We start from the raw sequence: 15,524 nt of genomic DNA, 5'->3' as shown, positions 1-15,524 counted from the left end.
CCCGCGCGCCCCTCCGCCGCCCCGCGCGTCCGGCCCGGCGAGCGCGCCCTGCTGCTGCACCTGCCGGCCTTCGGGCGCGACCTGTACCTGCAGCTTCGCCACGACCTGCGCTTCCTGTCCCGCGGCTTCGAGGTGGAGGAGGCGGGCGCGGCCGGGCGCCGCGGCCGGCCCGCGGAGCTGTGCTTCTACTCGGGCCGAGGGCTCGGCCACCCCGGTTCCTTCGTCTCTCTCAGCGCCTGCGGCTCCGGCGGCGGCCTGGTACTGCCTGCTCTCCCTCCGGGTCGGCCCGTCGATCTGTCGTGGCCCCGGGGGTGGTCCCCAGGGCAGGTTGGGATGGGGGTGGCGGCGCCTCAGCGGGAAGTTCAGCCTCCAGGGGTGCCCTCCCGCCGTCCGCAGGGAACCTCCCCTCCTCCCGTTCGGGAGGGTCCCTGAGCAAAGAGGGTGCGAGGGGAAGCGTCTGATTGTCCAGTGCCTACCACTGGCTGTACCGAACCTCTGAAGTGCACGGGGACTGTGCTGTTCTGGGGTTGCATAGGGGGAGACGCAGCAGGCCGGCCAGGGGAGCACAGGTCCGGCGGGGGTGAAACCTATCAGGCCCCTAGACCCTAGACCAAGAGGCACACTTCCCCCACATTTATTTGCATCTGCACAGGTGTGTATGTGTGCGTGTCATGGGGAACACCTGTAAATGTATATCTCATCTGTTCTTGAAGGTGGGGGTAGGGTAGTGAGCATTTACCTCCCTTCTGTTCTCTTGAGTTTTTCTGTACCCGGAAGAGGAAAATTTGATGGGGTCCCCTGACAGGCCACTAACCTCTTTTTAGTTGAACCGTGAGAACCAAGGGACGGGTGTTCATACTCTTGTTCCCTTATACCAGGAGCAGGTATGCGTCTGGCAGTCATGCTCAGCCAGGCTTGAGGGCTGCTTACATTGGTGATAAGACCCTGTTCCCATCCCCAGAAGCTCCCTTGCGGGGGCAGTAGCTACCCCACCCTGGCACCCTGCCCGGCTACATTTGAAGCACCTGTTCAGTGCTCCGAGGGACAGGGGGAAGTTTTGGTGCATGTCTGCCCTGCTTGTGCTCACAATTGATCCCTGTGCGCTGTGCCTGGTCACATGCTTCTCCATCATGCCCCCTGGGAGTGACGTGGCTGGCAGGTGAGCTGCCCCCAGCAAAGCTCGGTATCGGCTCAGAGCCTGAAGCGCCCGAGTTGTTTCTGTATTTTCCGTCCTGATTGGCCTCTGGGGAAGTAGTTTCTGATACTCTTTTGTGTCTGTTCTTCCCTGGCAGAAGAAACTGCTTCCCGCACCTCCGCCTTATCTTGCTCCACCATCTAGAATTCTCTAGCCCTTACCCACATCTCATGCAACAAGTCCTAGAGAATCTGCAGCAGAGCCAGAGAGCCTGGGGGTCCAAGTCTTTATGTAAGACTCCTGCTTTCTTCCCAGCTTCGTTGAGGAACTTCGGGGAGGGGGTGTAATTTCCTGGGATTGGCTTTCACTAGTTCTCCTTGCAGGCCTTTTCTGGGTCCTGATCAGAATGTGATCTACTTTTGCTGGGCTGGGAGAAATTGGCGTCTTCGGTTAAACAAGGAAAATGGACCGTGGAGGCAGCCTGTTAGGAGCTAACGTGGAACAGGGGCAGGGAATGTGGGCTGTGGGTGAGGAGGCTTAAGGAGGAGTGAGAAAGGCTCAGATCACCGTAGGACTCGGGTCAAGGCTGTATCATGTTCTGGGAGGGACTGGAAGGCCCACATCATTTTTCCTGTTTTTGCCAAAGTGTTTAAAGTCTAGGTCACATCACTGTACTGTACATGGAAACATCTGAATCCTATTTGCTGCGGTTTGGTGAGTTTCTCTAGAGGTCAGAGTTTATACTTCTCGGTGTAAAGTTTCCAGTGAGGAGCTATCTGTGAAGGAGCTGAGGGTGGAAATCTGGATAACATTGGTTCCAAATCCTTACCGAGTTGAACGCGGGGCCCTCTCGCAGAGGGCATCAGAGCTGTGCGAGGAGGGTTCGCTTGAGTCCTCCGGTGTTCGGGGAGACTGTGCTTCCCTTCGGCACCATGTGAGGGCGCTGTGCTTTAGATAACGGAACCCCGCCAAGAGTCTGCGTTCAGCCTGTCCCAGCTGCGGGGGGACCTCTAAGACTTCAGATTCTAAAATTCCTGCAGGAGCGGACACTTCTGGTGTTTCATCTGCTCTGCTCATCCTGTTGGTGTGACCTAAATGTCGGACACTTCTTCCTGAGTGCCCTCCGCAGAGGGGGGGCCGAAGGCAGGCAGGAAGAGACAGCGTGGTGACTCGGAGTGGACCTCTTGGTCGCGAGGTAGTCCTGAGACATGTCCGGAACGGAAAGCAGCGGGAGCTCAGGCTAGCCAAGTTGGCACGGCACTCTGCCTCACTTTGATTTGGGTTCTCCAGTGCGCTCGAGACGGTTCAGCTGGGTGGTAATGTTGTGTTAGTCACTGTGGACTCAGGTGGCAGCGCCGGAAGTGGGATGGGGGGCATGTGCGGGGTGTCTGGCAGGACAGGCTCACCTGCAAGGTGTGTGAGAGGGGCGGTAGCCAGTAGGAGAGTTTCGTTGTCCACAGATGGGAGCATTCCCAAGCCGCCTTGGATCTAAAGATCAAGTCCAACCTGGGGTTGGCGTCTTCAGTTAAACAAGGAAAATGGACCGTGGAGGCAGCCTGTTAGGAGCTAACATGGAACAGGGGCAGGGAATGTGGGCTGTGGGTGAGGAGGCTTAAGGAGGAGTGAGAAAGGCTCAGATCACCGTAGGACTTGGGTCAAGGCTGTATCATGTTCTGGGAGGGACTGGAAGGCCCACATCATTCTTCTTCTGGAAAGGACCAGATAGTAAATATCTTAAGCCCTGTGGGCCATATGGTTCTGTCATGGTTAAGTTCACACTATCCTTTTAGTGCAGAAGTGCCATAGACAGTGAATAAACAAATGGATGTGGCTTTATTCAATAAAACTTTATTCCGACGTTGAGTAGCAATTAAATCCTGATGCATCAAACATCTCCCGAGGGGCTTAGCAGGGGAACGTGGGCTCTGTTCCCTGTTGCGTGGGGTCTGTGCCGTCTCCAGAGAGGTTTGGTATCTGTCTAAAGCAGATGCATAATTAGAGTAGATCATTACTTGTTTATGGGGCGTGAAGCGTAAATCTCGTGTTCCATTTCGCCTCCGCTGCTTTTGACTGTGGGCAGAGGCGTGGGCCTGTGGTGTTCTCCCTCTCCTAGCTTGAAAAGCTGTGCAAGCTGCACTTCTTGGCTCTTCAGAGACCCTAGGTGCAAGTATTAATTGTTTTCTGTTTATGCTTCTTCATTTTATTTACGTTTCAGGGAGTCCTTAGACATTACGTAAGTCTTTGGAAGAGTTTCTATAACCGTGTAATTTCAAAGCAATGAACTTTGGGTATGTGAGGCAGGTATTTCCACCCCCAGAGAATTTATGCAAGTTTGGATCGGCCGCCTTCTGTGATGGGGCCAGCTCATGGAAGGCCGGCAGGATTGGAATCAGGTTAAACTTCACCCCAGCGGGCAGCAAAGAGGGAACTTGAAGGGAGAGAATGAGGGTCAGTGTCTGAAAAAGTCTGAAATGAGTGGATGAAGGGGCTGTTTTCCATCCCCACACATGAGGCCAGAGAGCAGGGGAGGCCCCTGCCAGCAGGTTTGGTCTGCTGAGCAGTGGCCATTCTTCCCTAATGAGTGTAAACTCAGCTGAGTCCACCCAGCTGACCCTGTCCCTCCCTTCTGGGCTGAGGCCGTGGCCTGCCAGGGGCACTCGATGAGACAAATGTTGAGATCAGACAGGACACCCGGAGCTCTGGGCTGTGGAACTTTAAGAAGCCACACCCATTTGCCAGGCCACCCCAGAGGGACTGAGAGAAGGTTCCTGGCATGCTTTCCCTGAAGTCACAGCGACAGTCCACGGGATCCTTGCTTGGAGTCTCTCTCATCCTGGTTGGTCCCTGGGGTTGACCTGATGGTCCAGTCCAACTTGGCTCTGGCTGGTCAGCTCGATTGAAGCACCGGGGGCCAGCTTGGTAGCTACTCCGGAGCTTTGCAAGAATGCTCATCTCTGTTCCATGGGGGCAGACTGATAGGAACAGAGTGGGGCTGGCGTCAGACAGTCAGTGAACAGGCAGCTTGCAAGAGTTGGAGGGCTCCGTAATCAAGAGGGCAGCCTGCGTTTCCATGACGACTCTGAGGAAGGGGGTAGGTTTGGGAGGTTGCTGTCTCTCCCTTTAGAGTTATCAAACTCTCTTTTGCTTGACTATAAAATTGCCCATCTTTTTAATACAGCATCATGTGATTGCATACAGACAGACAGGAATCCACGGTGGCAAAACTTGTACGGTATGGAGACCATTGGGAAGAGAGCCCATAGACCAAACTACAGGGTCCTGCACCATGATATTGGCATGGCGAAGCACAGAGTCCTACGAGAGCTATCACTTAATGTTACCGAAGAACTCATTATGTACAGTGTAAATGCATTTGGAAAATGCACACACATTTTTAAAGCCTCATAGAAAAATAGTTGAGTGGCTATTAAGGAAAGTAAAGAAAATAGGGAAAAGACAATGTGAAGTTTGGAGGCGTGGAGGATGTGAAGGGAAGAACTTGGACGGGAAAATTCTAACGTATCGCACCTCTTCCTCTGGAAGGATGTTCACGTGGCCTCACAGTGACTTTCTGCCCCCACGGCTCATGGGCATCATGGAGGCCACACAGCTCTCCCTGGCGTCCTACCTACGGTCTGTAACTAGATTTCCGCATCAGAGCTTTAATGTAATTGGCAACATCGTGAGAAAAGAAAAAAGTGCAAGATGGGACGATAGACCGAAGATGTCTTAGACCGATTGCATTCTTGGGGTTTATTTCCCGAGCTTTGAAATGCTGCAGCTGCCTGGGTTTGGACGCGTGCACCGGGGGACGGTGTTGCAGCCGGTACGTCGGAGGGAGCCATGCACAGTCGCTGCTGATCCTTTCCCCGTGCACGCCTCTGCACGTGGATGCATGGCCACGTTCTCGTTCTTTAGGAAATGAGGCTGCACAGGCGTTTGGGGCTGTGATCCTTAGTGAGCCACCTCCTCTGATCGGTCCCGTCTGCAGCCCCAGGAGGGGTAAATAACATCGGCCTCGTGTGGCTGTTGATAGAATGAAGTAAGATCAAGTCTGTGAAATCATTTAGGGTGAGCCTGGCACAATAAGGCATTAAAAATGCGTTTCTTCTGTTGCCCTCCAGGGCCCAGACTTTTCCAGTTATAAATCAACCAATCAGTCAATGCTGTTGACTAAACGAACAGATCCTTATCACACACCTGCCCTGTGTAGGACACTCCAGTGGGTTTGCAGCAAGCCTCAAAGAGGAATACAGTGTGGGCCCTGTCTCAGAAGGCAGTCCAGATTCGCCCAGGAAGGAAGGTACCCTGGTGCCTGCAGGGTGGCTGGGGGGTAGAGCAGGGGTGGCCCTGGGGTGGGGTGGGGTCTTCAGGGAGGAGGATTAGAACAGAAGGGGGTGGGAGTGATGGCAGAGCCTCCAAGGCCAGATTCTTCGCTAGATCAGGGGCCCACGACGTGGCTGCGTGATGGGGATGGGGGTGGAGATGATTATTTTGGGAGATGGTAGGAGAGGAACTGAACAGACAAATGTGTGGATTAGGTGAGGCCAGACCCTGGGTACCAACCTAAGGCATTTAGAATTTATTGGAGAGCAGTGGTTCTCCACTTTGAGCTGGCGTCAGCATTCCCTGGAGGATTCCTTACTCTCGTCGCTGGGCCCCATCTCCAGAGTTCCTGATCCGGTCTGTCTGGGTGGGCCCGAGAGCTTGAATTCCTAACAGGTTCCCAGGTGCTGCTGCTGGCTTGGGACCACATTTTGAGGAACACAGGTCTCGACACAATGGGGAGCATTTCTGGCTGTTGACTGGGGGGTGTCCCTGGTGATAGCAGCATGGGGGCCACTGGAGGAGGGGGGCATTTGGAAGCGTGAGGTGATGAGCCTCAAGCCTCGGGTTGTGGGAGTGAGAAGGAAGATGTCTACGCGAGAGAGATTCTGAAGGAAGAGCTGACAGTCTTTGTGACTGACTCTAGTGATCAGAAAGGGGGAGACGCTGGCAGTGACCGGCCCATGTTACAGGGGGACACTGGCTTCGGGAAGAAGACCAAGAATCTGTTCAGGCGCCTGGCATTTGCAGAGGCAGCAGCTAGACTTTGAGAGGGGGCTCTGGATGGCACTCGGACAGGGGCAGTGGGACTCGGTGCGGAGACTGGGAAGCCCCCCTTGCCTGTGGGGGGTCGGGCGTGCTCCTGCAGGAGCTCCGCTGAGGCCCCCCAGAAAGGTGGAGGCAGGTGCGGGAGGGTCTGCCGTCACAGGATTGTTTTTCCTTCTTGGAAGCAGACTTGCTCACCAGGAAGCAAACGAACGATGCCATTTGCTCCATCCTCTCAAACCACCCCCACTAACCCATCTATGGGGAGAAGGCCACCTAGGAGCCCCGCCAGTTAACCAAGGAGCCACAGGGGGCTGGGAGGGATCCCCGGGCCCTGAAATTCCAGTGAGGTCGACAGTCACATGGCGTCGTCCCCTCAGACAGGTGTGTTCTTCAGTTCCGGGGCACCCATTGGACAGATGTGTGCCTAGAGATAGATAGATAGATATCTGTATGTATATAAACATTATCTTAAAAACATTTTCTCCATTCTGAGAAGTTGTGCTGATGTCCAGAGGTGATGAAAGTCCATACGTCCTTCGTGCATTTTCCACGCGGCCAGGAGGGCTCGTCGTGTTTCGGGGGCTGGGCTGGTGTTAACACTACCTGATTTATAACGCTCTCCTAACGCAGTACAGAAACGCTTCAAAGCAAGCACCCAGAACAAAGAGAATCACGAAGGAGCCACTCAGAGCTGTTACGATATCGGGTGATGTCTGATGCATTTTATTGGACACACATTGCTTTGGTAGGATACCACATCTTAGCAAACTTGAGATTTCTCTTTTAAGAGCACCGTTTCAGGGAGGATTATTGCATCCAGTCAAACCACGTGGCCTCAGGGCCCCCAGCTCTGTCTGCCACAGGCATCCCTTTACAGCTGTGTGTCTTCAGATGAAGTCTGCCGGCCCCTTTCATCTCCCACAACCTCAGACTCATTGCTGCTGTCCCTCACTGCCATCTGTAGGACACGGAGGCCTTGGGAAGGACATCCCCGTGTCTCACTTCTCAGCAGAGGTGGTGACCAGAGGAGGAATGGAAGTCCGAGCAGCCCCACCTAGCTTCTGGGGCCACAGGGCAGCCAGGGGCTAGAAGTCGGGGCAGGGGCGCCTGGGTGGCACAGCTGTTAAGTGTCTGCCTTCGGCTCAGGGCGTGATCCCGTTGTTACGGGATTGAGCCCCACATCAGGCTCCTCCGCTATGAGCCTGCTTCTTCCTCTCCCACTCCCCCTGCTTGTGTTCCCTCTCTCGCTGGCTGTCTCTATCTCTGTCGAATAAATAAATACAATCTTAAAAAAAAAAAAAGTCAGGGCAGGGCCAGAGCCCCAGGGTCAGAGGAAGGTCCAGTTCCAACCCAGGCTACCTCCAGACGTCTAAATCAAGGCCGGAGGTGGCCGGCGTCTCTGGCCCCGAGCTAAAAGCTAGCACGATGGTCCTCAGCCCTGGCTGCACTTTGGGATCTCCTGGCGAGCTCTTAACACCAGTGCCTGAGTTCCGCCCCTAGGGGTTCTGGTTCAGTTGCCCCGGAGTGGGGCCTGGGCATCAGGAGTGTCCCAGATGGCTTACCGTGTAGCCAGGGATGAGAACCTGTGAGTAAGGTGGACTGCGGAAAGGCCATGCTAGCCCATGCCGTTCCGTTCCATTCCATTCCATTCTCTTCTACTCCACTCTCATTTTCTTGAGTAACTCTTACATGGCAGATACTGGAAAAAATGAGGACTCATTGTGATCCTGTCTCAAAGGAACAAACTATCAGGTTGTGACAGATGCCCCATAATGCAGTGGGCAGTGAGGGGCCGCACCAGAGTGCCAAGGGAGGGGGATTCTTTGGGGAGGAAGAAGGAGGAAAAGGGAAGGTCAGGGAAAGATAAGGAGGGCTGGCAAGTGTTTGCCCTGGGGCTAGATGGCACCTGTGTGTGTGTGTGCGCCGCGCGCTCGCATCATGCCTGGGGGGCACTAGTGGCACTTTTCAACAGCACATTTTATCACTGGTACCGTAGGGACAGGACGAGTATGAAGGGACACTTCAGGGAACTTCGTGACAGCCTGGGACTGGGGAGGGGCAGGGCAGGGTTCTTCCCGGCACTGGATCCTCAGAGAGAGGGCTGTGCCCAGACCCGCTCGCTCCTGGGTGCTAGTCCTGGCCACGTCTGCTTGCGAGCCGGGTCCCAGGAGGGTGAGAAGCTGCCCGGTAGAGTACGGTCCGTCAGCGCGCGTAGTTACCTTACCACTGTTACCATCGTCCTCCCTAAAGGGGTGGAAGCGGGCTTGTGGGTCCTTGCAAACAGGACCTGCTAAAGCGAAGGGGCTACTTCTGCTGTGGCTTGGGTGTGTGCACGTGCAGTTGTTCTCGCCAAGGGGCCGTACCCCTCTGTGGCCCTGGAGAGAGCTGCCCGCTCCCTGGCCTTCTGTACCACAGCCTGTGAAGGCAGACACTACACCGGACGGGTAACCGGCTTTGAACGTGCTAGACCCAAGGGGCCTGTGACCCACCAAACCCAGAGTCCAAGTTGAGCAGATCCTCCGGGGAGCTCGGGGCTCCTTCCACGTGGGGGCTTATCCCACGTGCTGTGCCCCACCTGCCAATGTTATTTCGACCCATGGAAGTGTTCGCCACGGTTACCAAGCGGTGTGTTCTGCACAGAGGCTTTCTTTAGATGCAGCCCCAGGGGAGCTCTGCATACCCCCCCCCCCAGAGCCACTTTCTGCATCCACTTCTTCTGTCTCCCCAAAGTATCTTCGTGAACAAATTCAAGTTCTAACTTCAAAGGAGAGGGAAGAAAGCCGTGCTTTCCTGCGGGTCATGCAATGCCACTTTAAGACAGTTTTATTTGGGCAGTAAAATCTCTTGAGTTGTTCTTGGCAGAAGTTCTAATGAAATGGAAACCTTGAAATCTGCTAGGAGCTGTAAGTACGGTCTCACCCTATGTTTTGGGGGCTCAGGGTTGGAGGCGATCTTATTAGTTGATCCGGTTTACTTTGAAAGAGGCTCGGTGTCCAGGTTATCCTCTCCGAACGTAGAGGAGATCTGCCATTTGGCTGGAGTGAGGTCTGTCCTTGAGGCCGGAGGAATTGCTGTGCTGGAGAGCGGTGCTTCTCAAAGTGGGGGCCCCGGACCGGCAGCATTAGTGTCACACGGGGGCTCGTTCGAAATGCACATTTTCGGGGCCTACCCAAGATGACTGGGTGATTTCATGTGCATTGGAGTTTGACAAGCACTGCTTCCACGTGACACGGCCTTTAGAAAAGAGGCTCACAGGGAAAGAGAAGAGAGGATGCTCATTTCAGCCGAACATGGGTCTGCTTGATCTTCGGAATCTGTTTTGCAGAGGTGGTCCTGGGCCTCCACCCTTAAGAGGCGCCATGGGCCGCACAGCTCAGTGTGCAAACTCCGGTCCTCCTCCAGCCCGCGGCTCAGTGGCATTCCTTGCTGCGAGGTTTACCTTGCTTTGTTAACACCTCAGAAGGGAAACTAGCAGCAGGTATCCCAGGGAAGGAGCACAAGTTAGTTTCATGCTGTCAGCATTGGTTCCAAGGGGTGTTAAGAGTTCTCTGTATCATATATGTGTGCGTGTGTATGTATATAATTTTATTATTTTTTTAAAGATTTTTATTTATTTATATGACAGAGCACAAGCAAAGGGAGCAGGAGAGGGGAGCCCGATGTGGGGCTCGATCCCAGGACCCTGGGATAATGACCTGAGCCGAAGGCAGACACTTAACCAACTGAGCCCCCCAGATGCCCCTATGTTTTAGAATTAATATTCACTCTATTAAAGTGGCCAATTAAAAAACCTAGTTCTTAAGTTTTTCCTTCAATTTACAAGTCACGTCTATTTTTAATCTAGCAAATTTTTAAAACTCTTTTTCTTGAAGTATAATTAACAGGTTATATTAGTTTCAGGTGTACAGTATGATTCAATAATTCTATACATTTGCCCGTGCTTACCTAGATAAGTGGGCTCTTAATCCCTTTTATCTGGCAGGTTTTTTTGCAGTCCTTTTCAAGGAAGCTTTGGATAATATTTGGCGCCACTTGTAAATTTGGTGATTAACAACTTTTAAACCTTTAAAAGTGCCTTGAGAAATTGAACATAGGCAGTTTCCTTTTCAAGCTCTTTGGTTGGCTAAGAAGCCCTTTGCAAGTATTTCAGTGATTCCTACAAACCTGATAAGGAGTCCTATAAACGTGGGCAGCCTTAAGTTCTTGTACACATTCTAATACTGCTTCTAAACCTAAGATTTTAAAAATCACAAATCTAAATCCATGATGTACTTTAAATTAGAATCACAAATCTAACCCATTGGATAGTCCGTCCATTTCTCTTAAACGCCACAAGTTCTGAAAGAATGTACAAATCCCCTGTCACAAAACTATTGGTATCACAGGACTGACTCCACCCTCTTTCCTTCTTAATATGCCCAGGGATAAGATGCATCTTCCCCCACACTAGGGATGTAATTGTCATTCATCCCCAACACTTTTGGCATTGTCTCCTCCAGTGGACTTTTGGAGGATGATTTTAAAACTAATTTTTAAAAGAAAATTTCTTTTTACTACTAATAAAATAATACATTTCTTTTGAAAGCGAGCCCGGGAAGTGGGTGCTGCTGTATATATCCCTGCACCCCGTGCCCCCCTCCCCAGCATAGCCACAGGATGGGATGTTTCAGGCCCCACAGAAGCTCCTTCTTTGGCTCAGTGAATCAGAGCTCCCTGCAAAGCAAAAGCCCCAGATGTGAGGCCCAGGCCATAGCCAGGTGGCCTTGCTGCCCTCGGGTTGTCGGGGTCGTGGGTGTGCGTGAGCAAGGATGACTCATATCCCGTTTTCCTCTTTCTGGGCAGGTTGGTCTCATCCAGCTTGGGCAGGAGCAGGTGCTAATCCAGCCGCTCAACAATTCCCAGGGCCCGCTCAGCGCACAAGAGCACCTGGTCAGGCGCAAATGGTCCTTGACACCCAGCCCCTCCACCGAGGCCCAGGTCCCTGGGCAGCTCTGCCAGGTTCTAACAGGTGAGTCTGGGAAACATCTCACTTGGCAGCACATGCCATTCGGCCATTTCACTGCACGTCCGTCCCCAGACACACCGAAGTCCTGTAAGCAAGAACCTACCTTCCCCTGTGTTTTGAGGCTGTTCTGTTTATGGCCCCTAAGGCCACTGCCTTTTCCTCTCTATCTGGATCGTGTTAGCATGTCCTGTGTAGCAGCCCTTTGAAAAGGGAAGGCACCCAGGACCTCATTCATGCAGTGCCTCGGTTGTATAGATTAGGAACGAATTGAGGTCCCCCACATCTTGATGGCTTCTTTGTTACCCAACCCTAGGTTGGTGGCAGAGCTAGAATGAGAATTCCCTTTGTCCCTGGCCAGAGCTGGCTCTTCTAGATGGGGGTCCCCAGGCCTGGCTGCACCTGGGGGGGCCTCAGAAGCCATGGCTTCACAGGTGTGCTTCTGATGTGTGCTGAGGTGTGGGAACCACTGCTTTACGCAGTGCCTGGCACCGGCCTGTCCCCAGCATCCTGATCTGGTTGGTCTGGGCTGTGACTGGGGTGTCCAGGTTTTTAAAGGTGATTCTGACAAGTAGCTTGGGGTGAGAACCCAGGGTTCTTCAATTCTGTGCCTCTATTTGAGCAACCTGTGGATTCACGGTCAGGTGTTGAAGACCATTTCACGGTCACAGGAATGGACATTGATCTGTCACCAGCAGTCTTCCTGCGAGCGTCCCCTGATGAAGATGGAAAAGCTGCTGCTCAGGGGTGGCATTTCCTCCTGGGGGGCGTGGGACCCCACGGCTGACCTTTGGGAGTTGTGCTTTTATAGTTTAAAGACTTATTTTTGGATAAGAAAATATAGTGTCTCTGTTTGGTATTCCAGTGACGTTGGAAATACATCAGTGATGGGACTCTCCTTTAGGACAGCTTTGGGACGTGTGAATAAGCCTTGCAGCTCAGCTCAGTTGTTGCCTGTAGACCTGATCTCATGCAGGTAGCTTCCTTCCATAGCTGGTCTGCATTCGTCAGGGAGAGGGCGGAGGTGATGTTGCCGAATCAAGGCTGTCTCTGAAACGGCAGCAGAGAACTGAGTGGTAAATAGAGAATGCCACCATATGGGAGGGTTTTCTCTGCTCCTTTCTTACAGAAGTGAGGGAGGGTGGACCTCAGCATGACATGACTAGTAACTCAAACACACTCTTAAATCGCAAGCAGGGGCTTGTGGGGTGTTACTTAAACATCAGGCACCTGACAGTCTTGGTGGAACAGTTTTTTAAAAAATCTGCTTTCAAAATAAGTGACCCTTGGTCATTCTGCATCCGTGTGTGTTTTCTGCTCATCCGAATGTATTGTTTCAGAGGCAGGGGGATTACGCCCAGGCGGTGGGTCCCAGGGCTGGCTGTCCATTGGCACCACCTGGAGAAACTTGACAGCTGCTCACGCCTGGGTCCTGCCCCCAAAGAGCTGCTTTCCTTGGTCTCGGGTGCAGTCATGGCATCTGGTGCTTTCAGATCTCCCCGGGTGGTTCTAATGTTCAGCTGGTGCTGAGAACCACCGAGCTAAGGAGTGTTAAACACGCACTGGTGGGCCATCGGAAGTGGGTTTTTCAGGTGAGAACCACCAGGCAGGACCCCACAATGAAGTCCAAGGGCAAATACGTCTTTTCCCTCACTTTTCCCTCTATTCAGGCCAGCACTCATCAGCTGCCAGTCAGGATCAGAGACCCAGGGGGCTTGTGGACGATATCATGGAATATTGGTCTCATTCCCGGTGCCATCATCTTTAGCGACATGCCCGATACCCAGGACTGCTGGCAAAATGATAAACTGTGCCCGGGTTTGCATTTTTCTCCCTGAGGCTGGTTTCAAGGCACCCTTTCCATAGAGTGTTTAGCCTGTAACGAAGGAAATGAATTGAACAAAACCTGGGTGGGGAGGACGTTGTAGAAATGAAGTTAAAATAAGAGCAGTCATGCAAGAAATCTCTGAATTTGCTTTAAAAAATCCTCTCCCCTTCACTGTCCCCATGTCTCACGTCATTGTGCTAGAGCCGTGTGTGTACTCAAGGTGGGGCCAGCTCTGACTGTCCTGGGGAGGAACACAGACACCAGAGAAGGGTATTGATCTCCCTTCTAAGTCCTTCTTGCTTTGTGGGAAACACTCTGTAAATTTTGTTGTTGTGTTGAGGAAGACAGTGGGCCTTCTAATACGTTTAGCCAATAAGGCAGTCAGGCCCTATTGCCTTCCTGGGAATTTAGGAATTTCATTGAGAAATTGAGAATATCAATTTACTGGAAAACCAGCAAGATGCGTTTTTGGCTTCTTGGAACTAGGAATCAGATGAATCATCCAGGATTTCCTATGGGCACATATTCTCTGTGGCTGACCCTGGCTGTCCTGGGGGTCATTGTGCCTTACTTTGGATCTGGTGTTACCCCAACCTTGGACCTGGCCTGGGAGTAACCAGCTGGCTCTTGCCGGTGAGGAGGAGTCTGATAATTCTTCCTCTTCCACGGAGCACTCAGTTTACCTGAGATTTGAAGTGTGGTAAGCCACCCTGCTCTACGCAGATAGAGGGACTAGCACAGGCACAAGGCCACCTGGAAGGACCCACCACTGCCTTCTCATAGATATCCTGAAATTGGATTTCTAGCAGTCTTTGGGGCTCCCAGAGAGAGGACAAGCTGATCCTATTACCTTTATTGCTCCTTATTTTTAGGAGCAAAATGATTAACTACAAAATGATTCATAAAGTGTCACTCCAGATTGGAATTTGGTATGAAAAATACGGAGTCTGCGAGCCTTTCTCCTCCTCCTCCTTCTCCTCCTCCTCTTCTTTTCTCTCTCTCTTTCTCTCTCTCTCTCTTTTTTTCTTTCCACAGCATGAGTTTTTGAAGGTTTTGGGGGCAATTCTCAACAGCAAAAGTGATACTTTGGATATTTTGAAACATTTCCCAATTTTGACTTCAAAACTTTTTGTCCGTCTTCTATGCTTATTTTAACTTCTCCATTCAGATTCAGTTTAGAATCTCCCCATTTTCATGGACTTTGGTAACAATTTCGATCTCTGTCTCCTCCATCATGGTAGATGTACCATGTGGATGGTTGAGGCAGGTGGCAGATTATTAGAACTAATTTCCTACAAGACACTGTCAAGTGAGGAACCCTGCTGTGTTTCGGTGTGCTCATTGTAACACAAATATACCGTCCGACAATGCTGCCTGCGAAGACATTAATGTCTCCTGTTAAACAATTGTTTTAGAAAACCATTGGTGGTTATTTTGTAGTATTGTTTGATACATTTATACCATCATAAAGTGAATTTTAGTGAGAATTTAGAGGCTGCCATAACTCTTTCAGAAATTGCGTATTGCCAATTTATATAATAATTTGCCTAACAGTTGTATATGTGATCTGTAATAGATCATTGGTTGGGACTCGTGTTTTGTGTCCATTAAGATTCCTTGGTTAGAAAGGACAAATCAAACTGGCTTAACCACTCACAGCATCACTGCCCCAGGCTCATGGAACTGAGGAGCAGAGCGGGAGGTTGGACCTCAGGTAGGCTTGGCCAGGCTGGGCTTCTCGACAGCTGTTTCTCTCTCTGACAGCCTGTCCTCAGCTGGCTTCTCTTGTGGTGACAAAGAGGCCGCGAGGCTCGGGAGATCAACTCTACTGTTTGATCGGGAGTTTAGGCGGGTTGACCTGGATTGCAGCTTTAACTGCTTTCAGTTCTCCGCTGGTTTCACGTGTCTTGAGGCGGGACTGGAAGAGCTTAGGTCCCAGTCCCCATGTCACCGTGGAGGTATCATTCTGCTCTCTGTCCTTGTCCTGACTTCCTGCAGGTCACCATACTTGCTAAAGCTCTGGTGGAGCGGATTCAGGGCACCCCTGCTCCAGATCTAAGCCATCCTTTCAGCTCACATGGTTGATAAGGATTTGGCTGGTTCCTTCTGACTGCCGCAAAGTCCTCTATCTGCCGCTGCTTCCGCTCCCCATCCCACCTGTGCTGCGGGGATACATGTGGCTGCCAGTCTTGGCTCACTTCGAAGGGCTTAATCCCTCTGAGCTTCGGTTCTACTCTCAACTTTATCAAGACCCCGACTCTCCAGTGGATTTAAAAAAAAAAAAAAGATGTAATAGTTTATACAGTGTTTGTTGTTGTGGTTGTTTTAGCGGTAGTGATGGTGTTCCATGTTGTTTCCATCTCAACTAGAAGAGGAACCCCAAATAAATGGAATTAAAAATGCTGCTTTGAGTTTCTCCATCTTAATATCTTAAGGATTTATTTACAGAAAAAAAAATTAACTCT

The 15,524-nt window shown here is 51.7% G+C and overlaps 1 protein-coding gene across 1 annotated transcript in view; it reads left to right on the top strand.

The window, feature by feature from the left end:
- ADAMTS17 (ADAM metallopeptidase with thrombospondin type 1 motif 17) overlaps window positions 1-15,524 on the top strand; it is a 353,798-nt gene that overhangs the window by 10,435 nt on the left and 327,839 nt on the right. Inside the window, 2 exon segments of the mRNA XM_034667944.1 lie at window positions 9-258; window positions 11,072-11,237. Coding sequence (XP_034523835.1) covers window positions 9-258; window positions 11,072-11,237 — 416 coding nt within the window.

Source organism: Ailuropoda melanoleuca, chromosome 9 (genome assembly GCF_002007445.2).
Source record: "Ailuropoda melanoleuca isolate Jingjing chromosome 9, ASM200744v2, whole genome shotgun sequence".
Lineage (NCBI taxonomy): Eukaryota > Metazoa > Chordata > Mammalia > Carnivora > Ursidae > Ailuropoda > Ailuropoda melanoleuca.
Note: the sequence above shows the minus strand (reverse complement) of the source record. Positions and strands in the feature narration are given on the sequence as shown.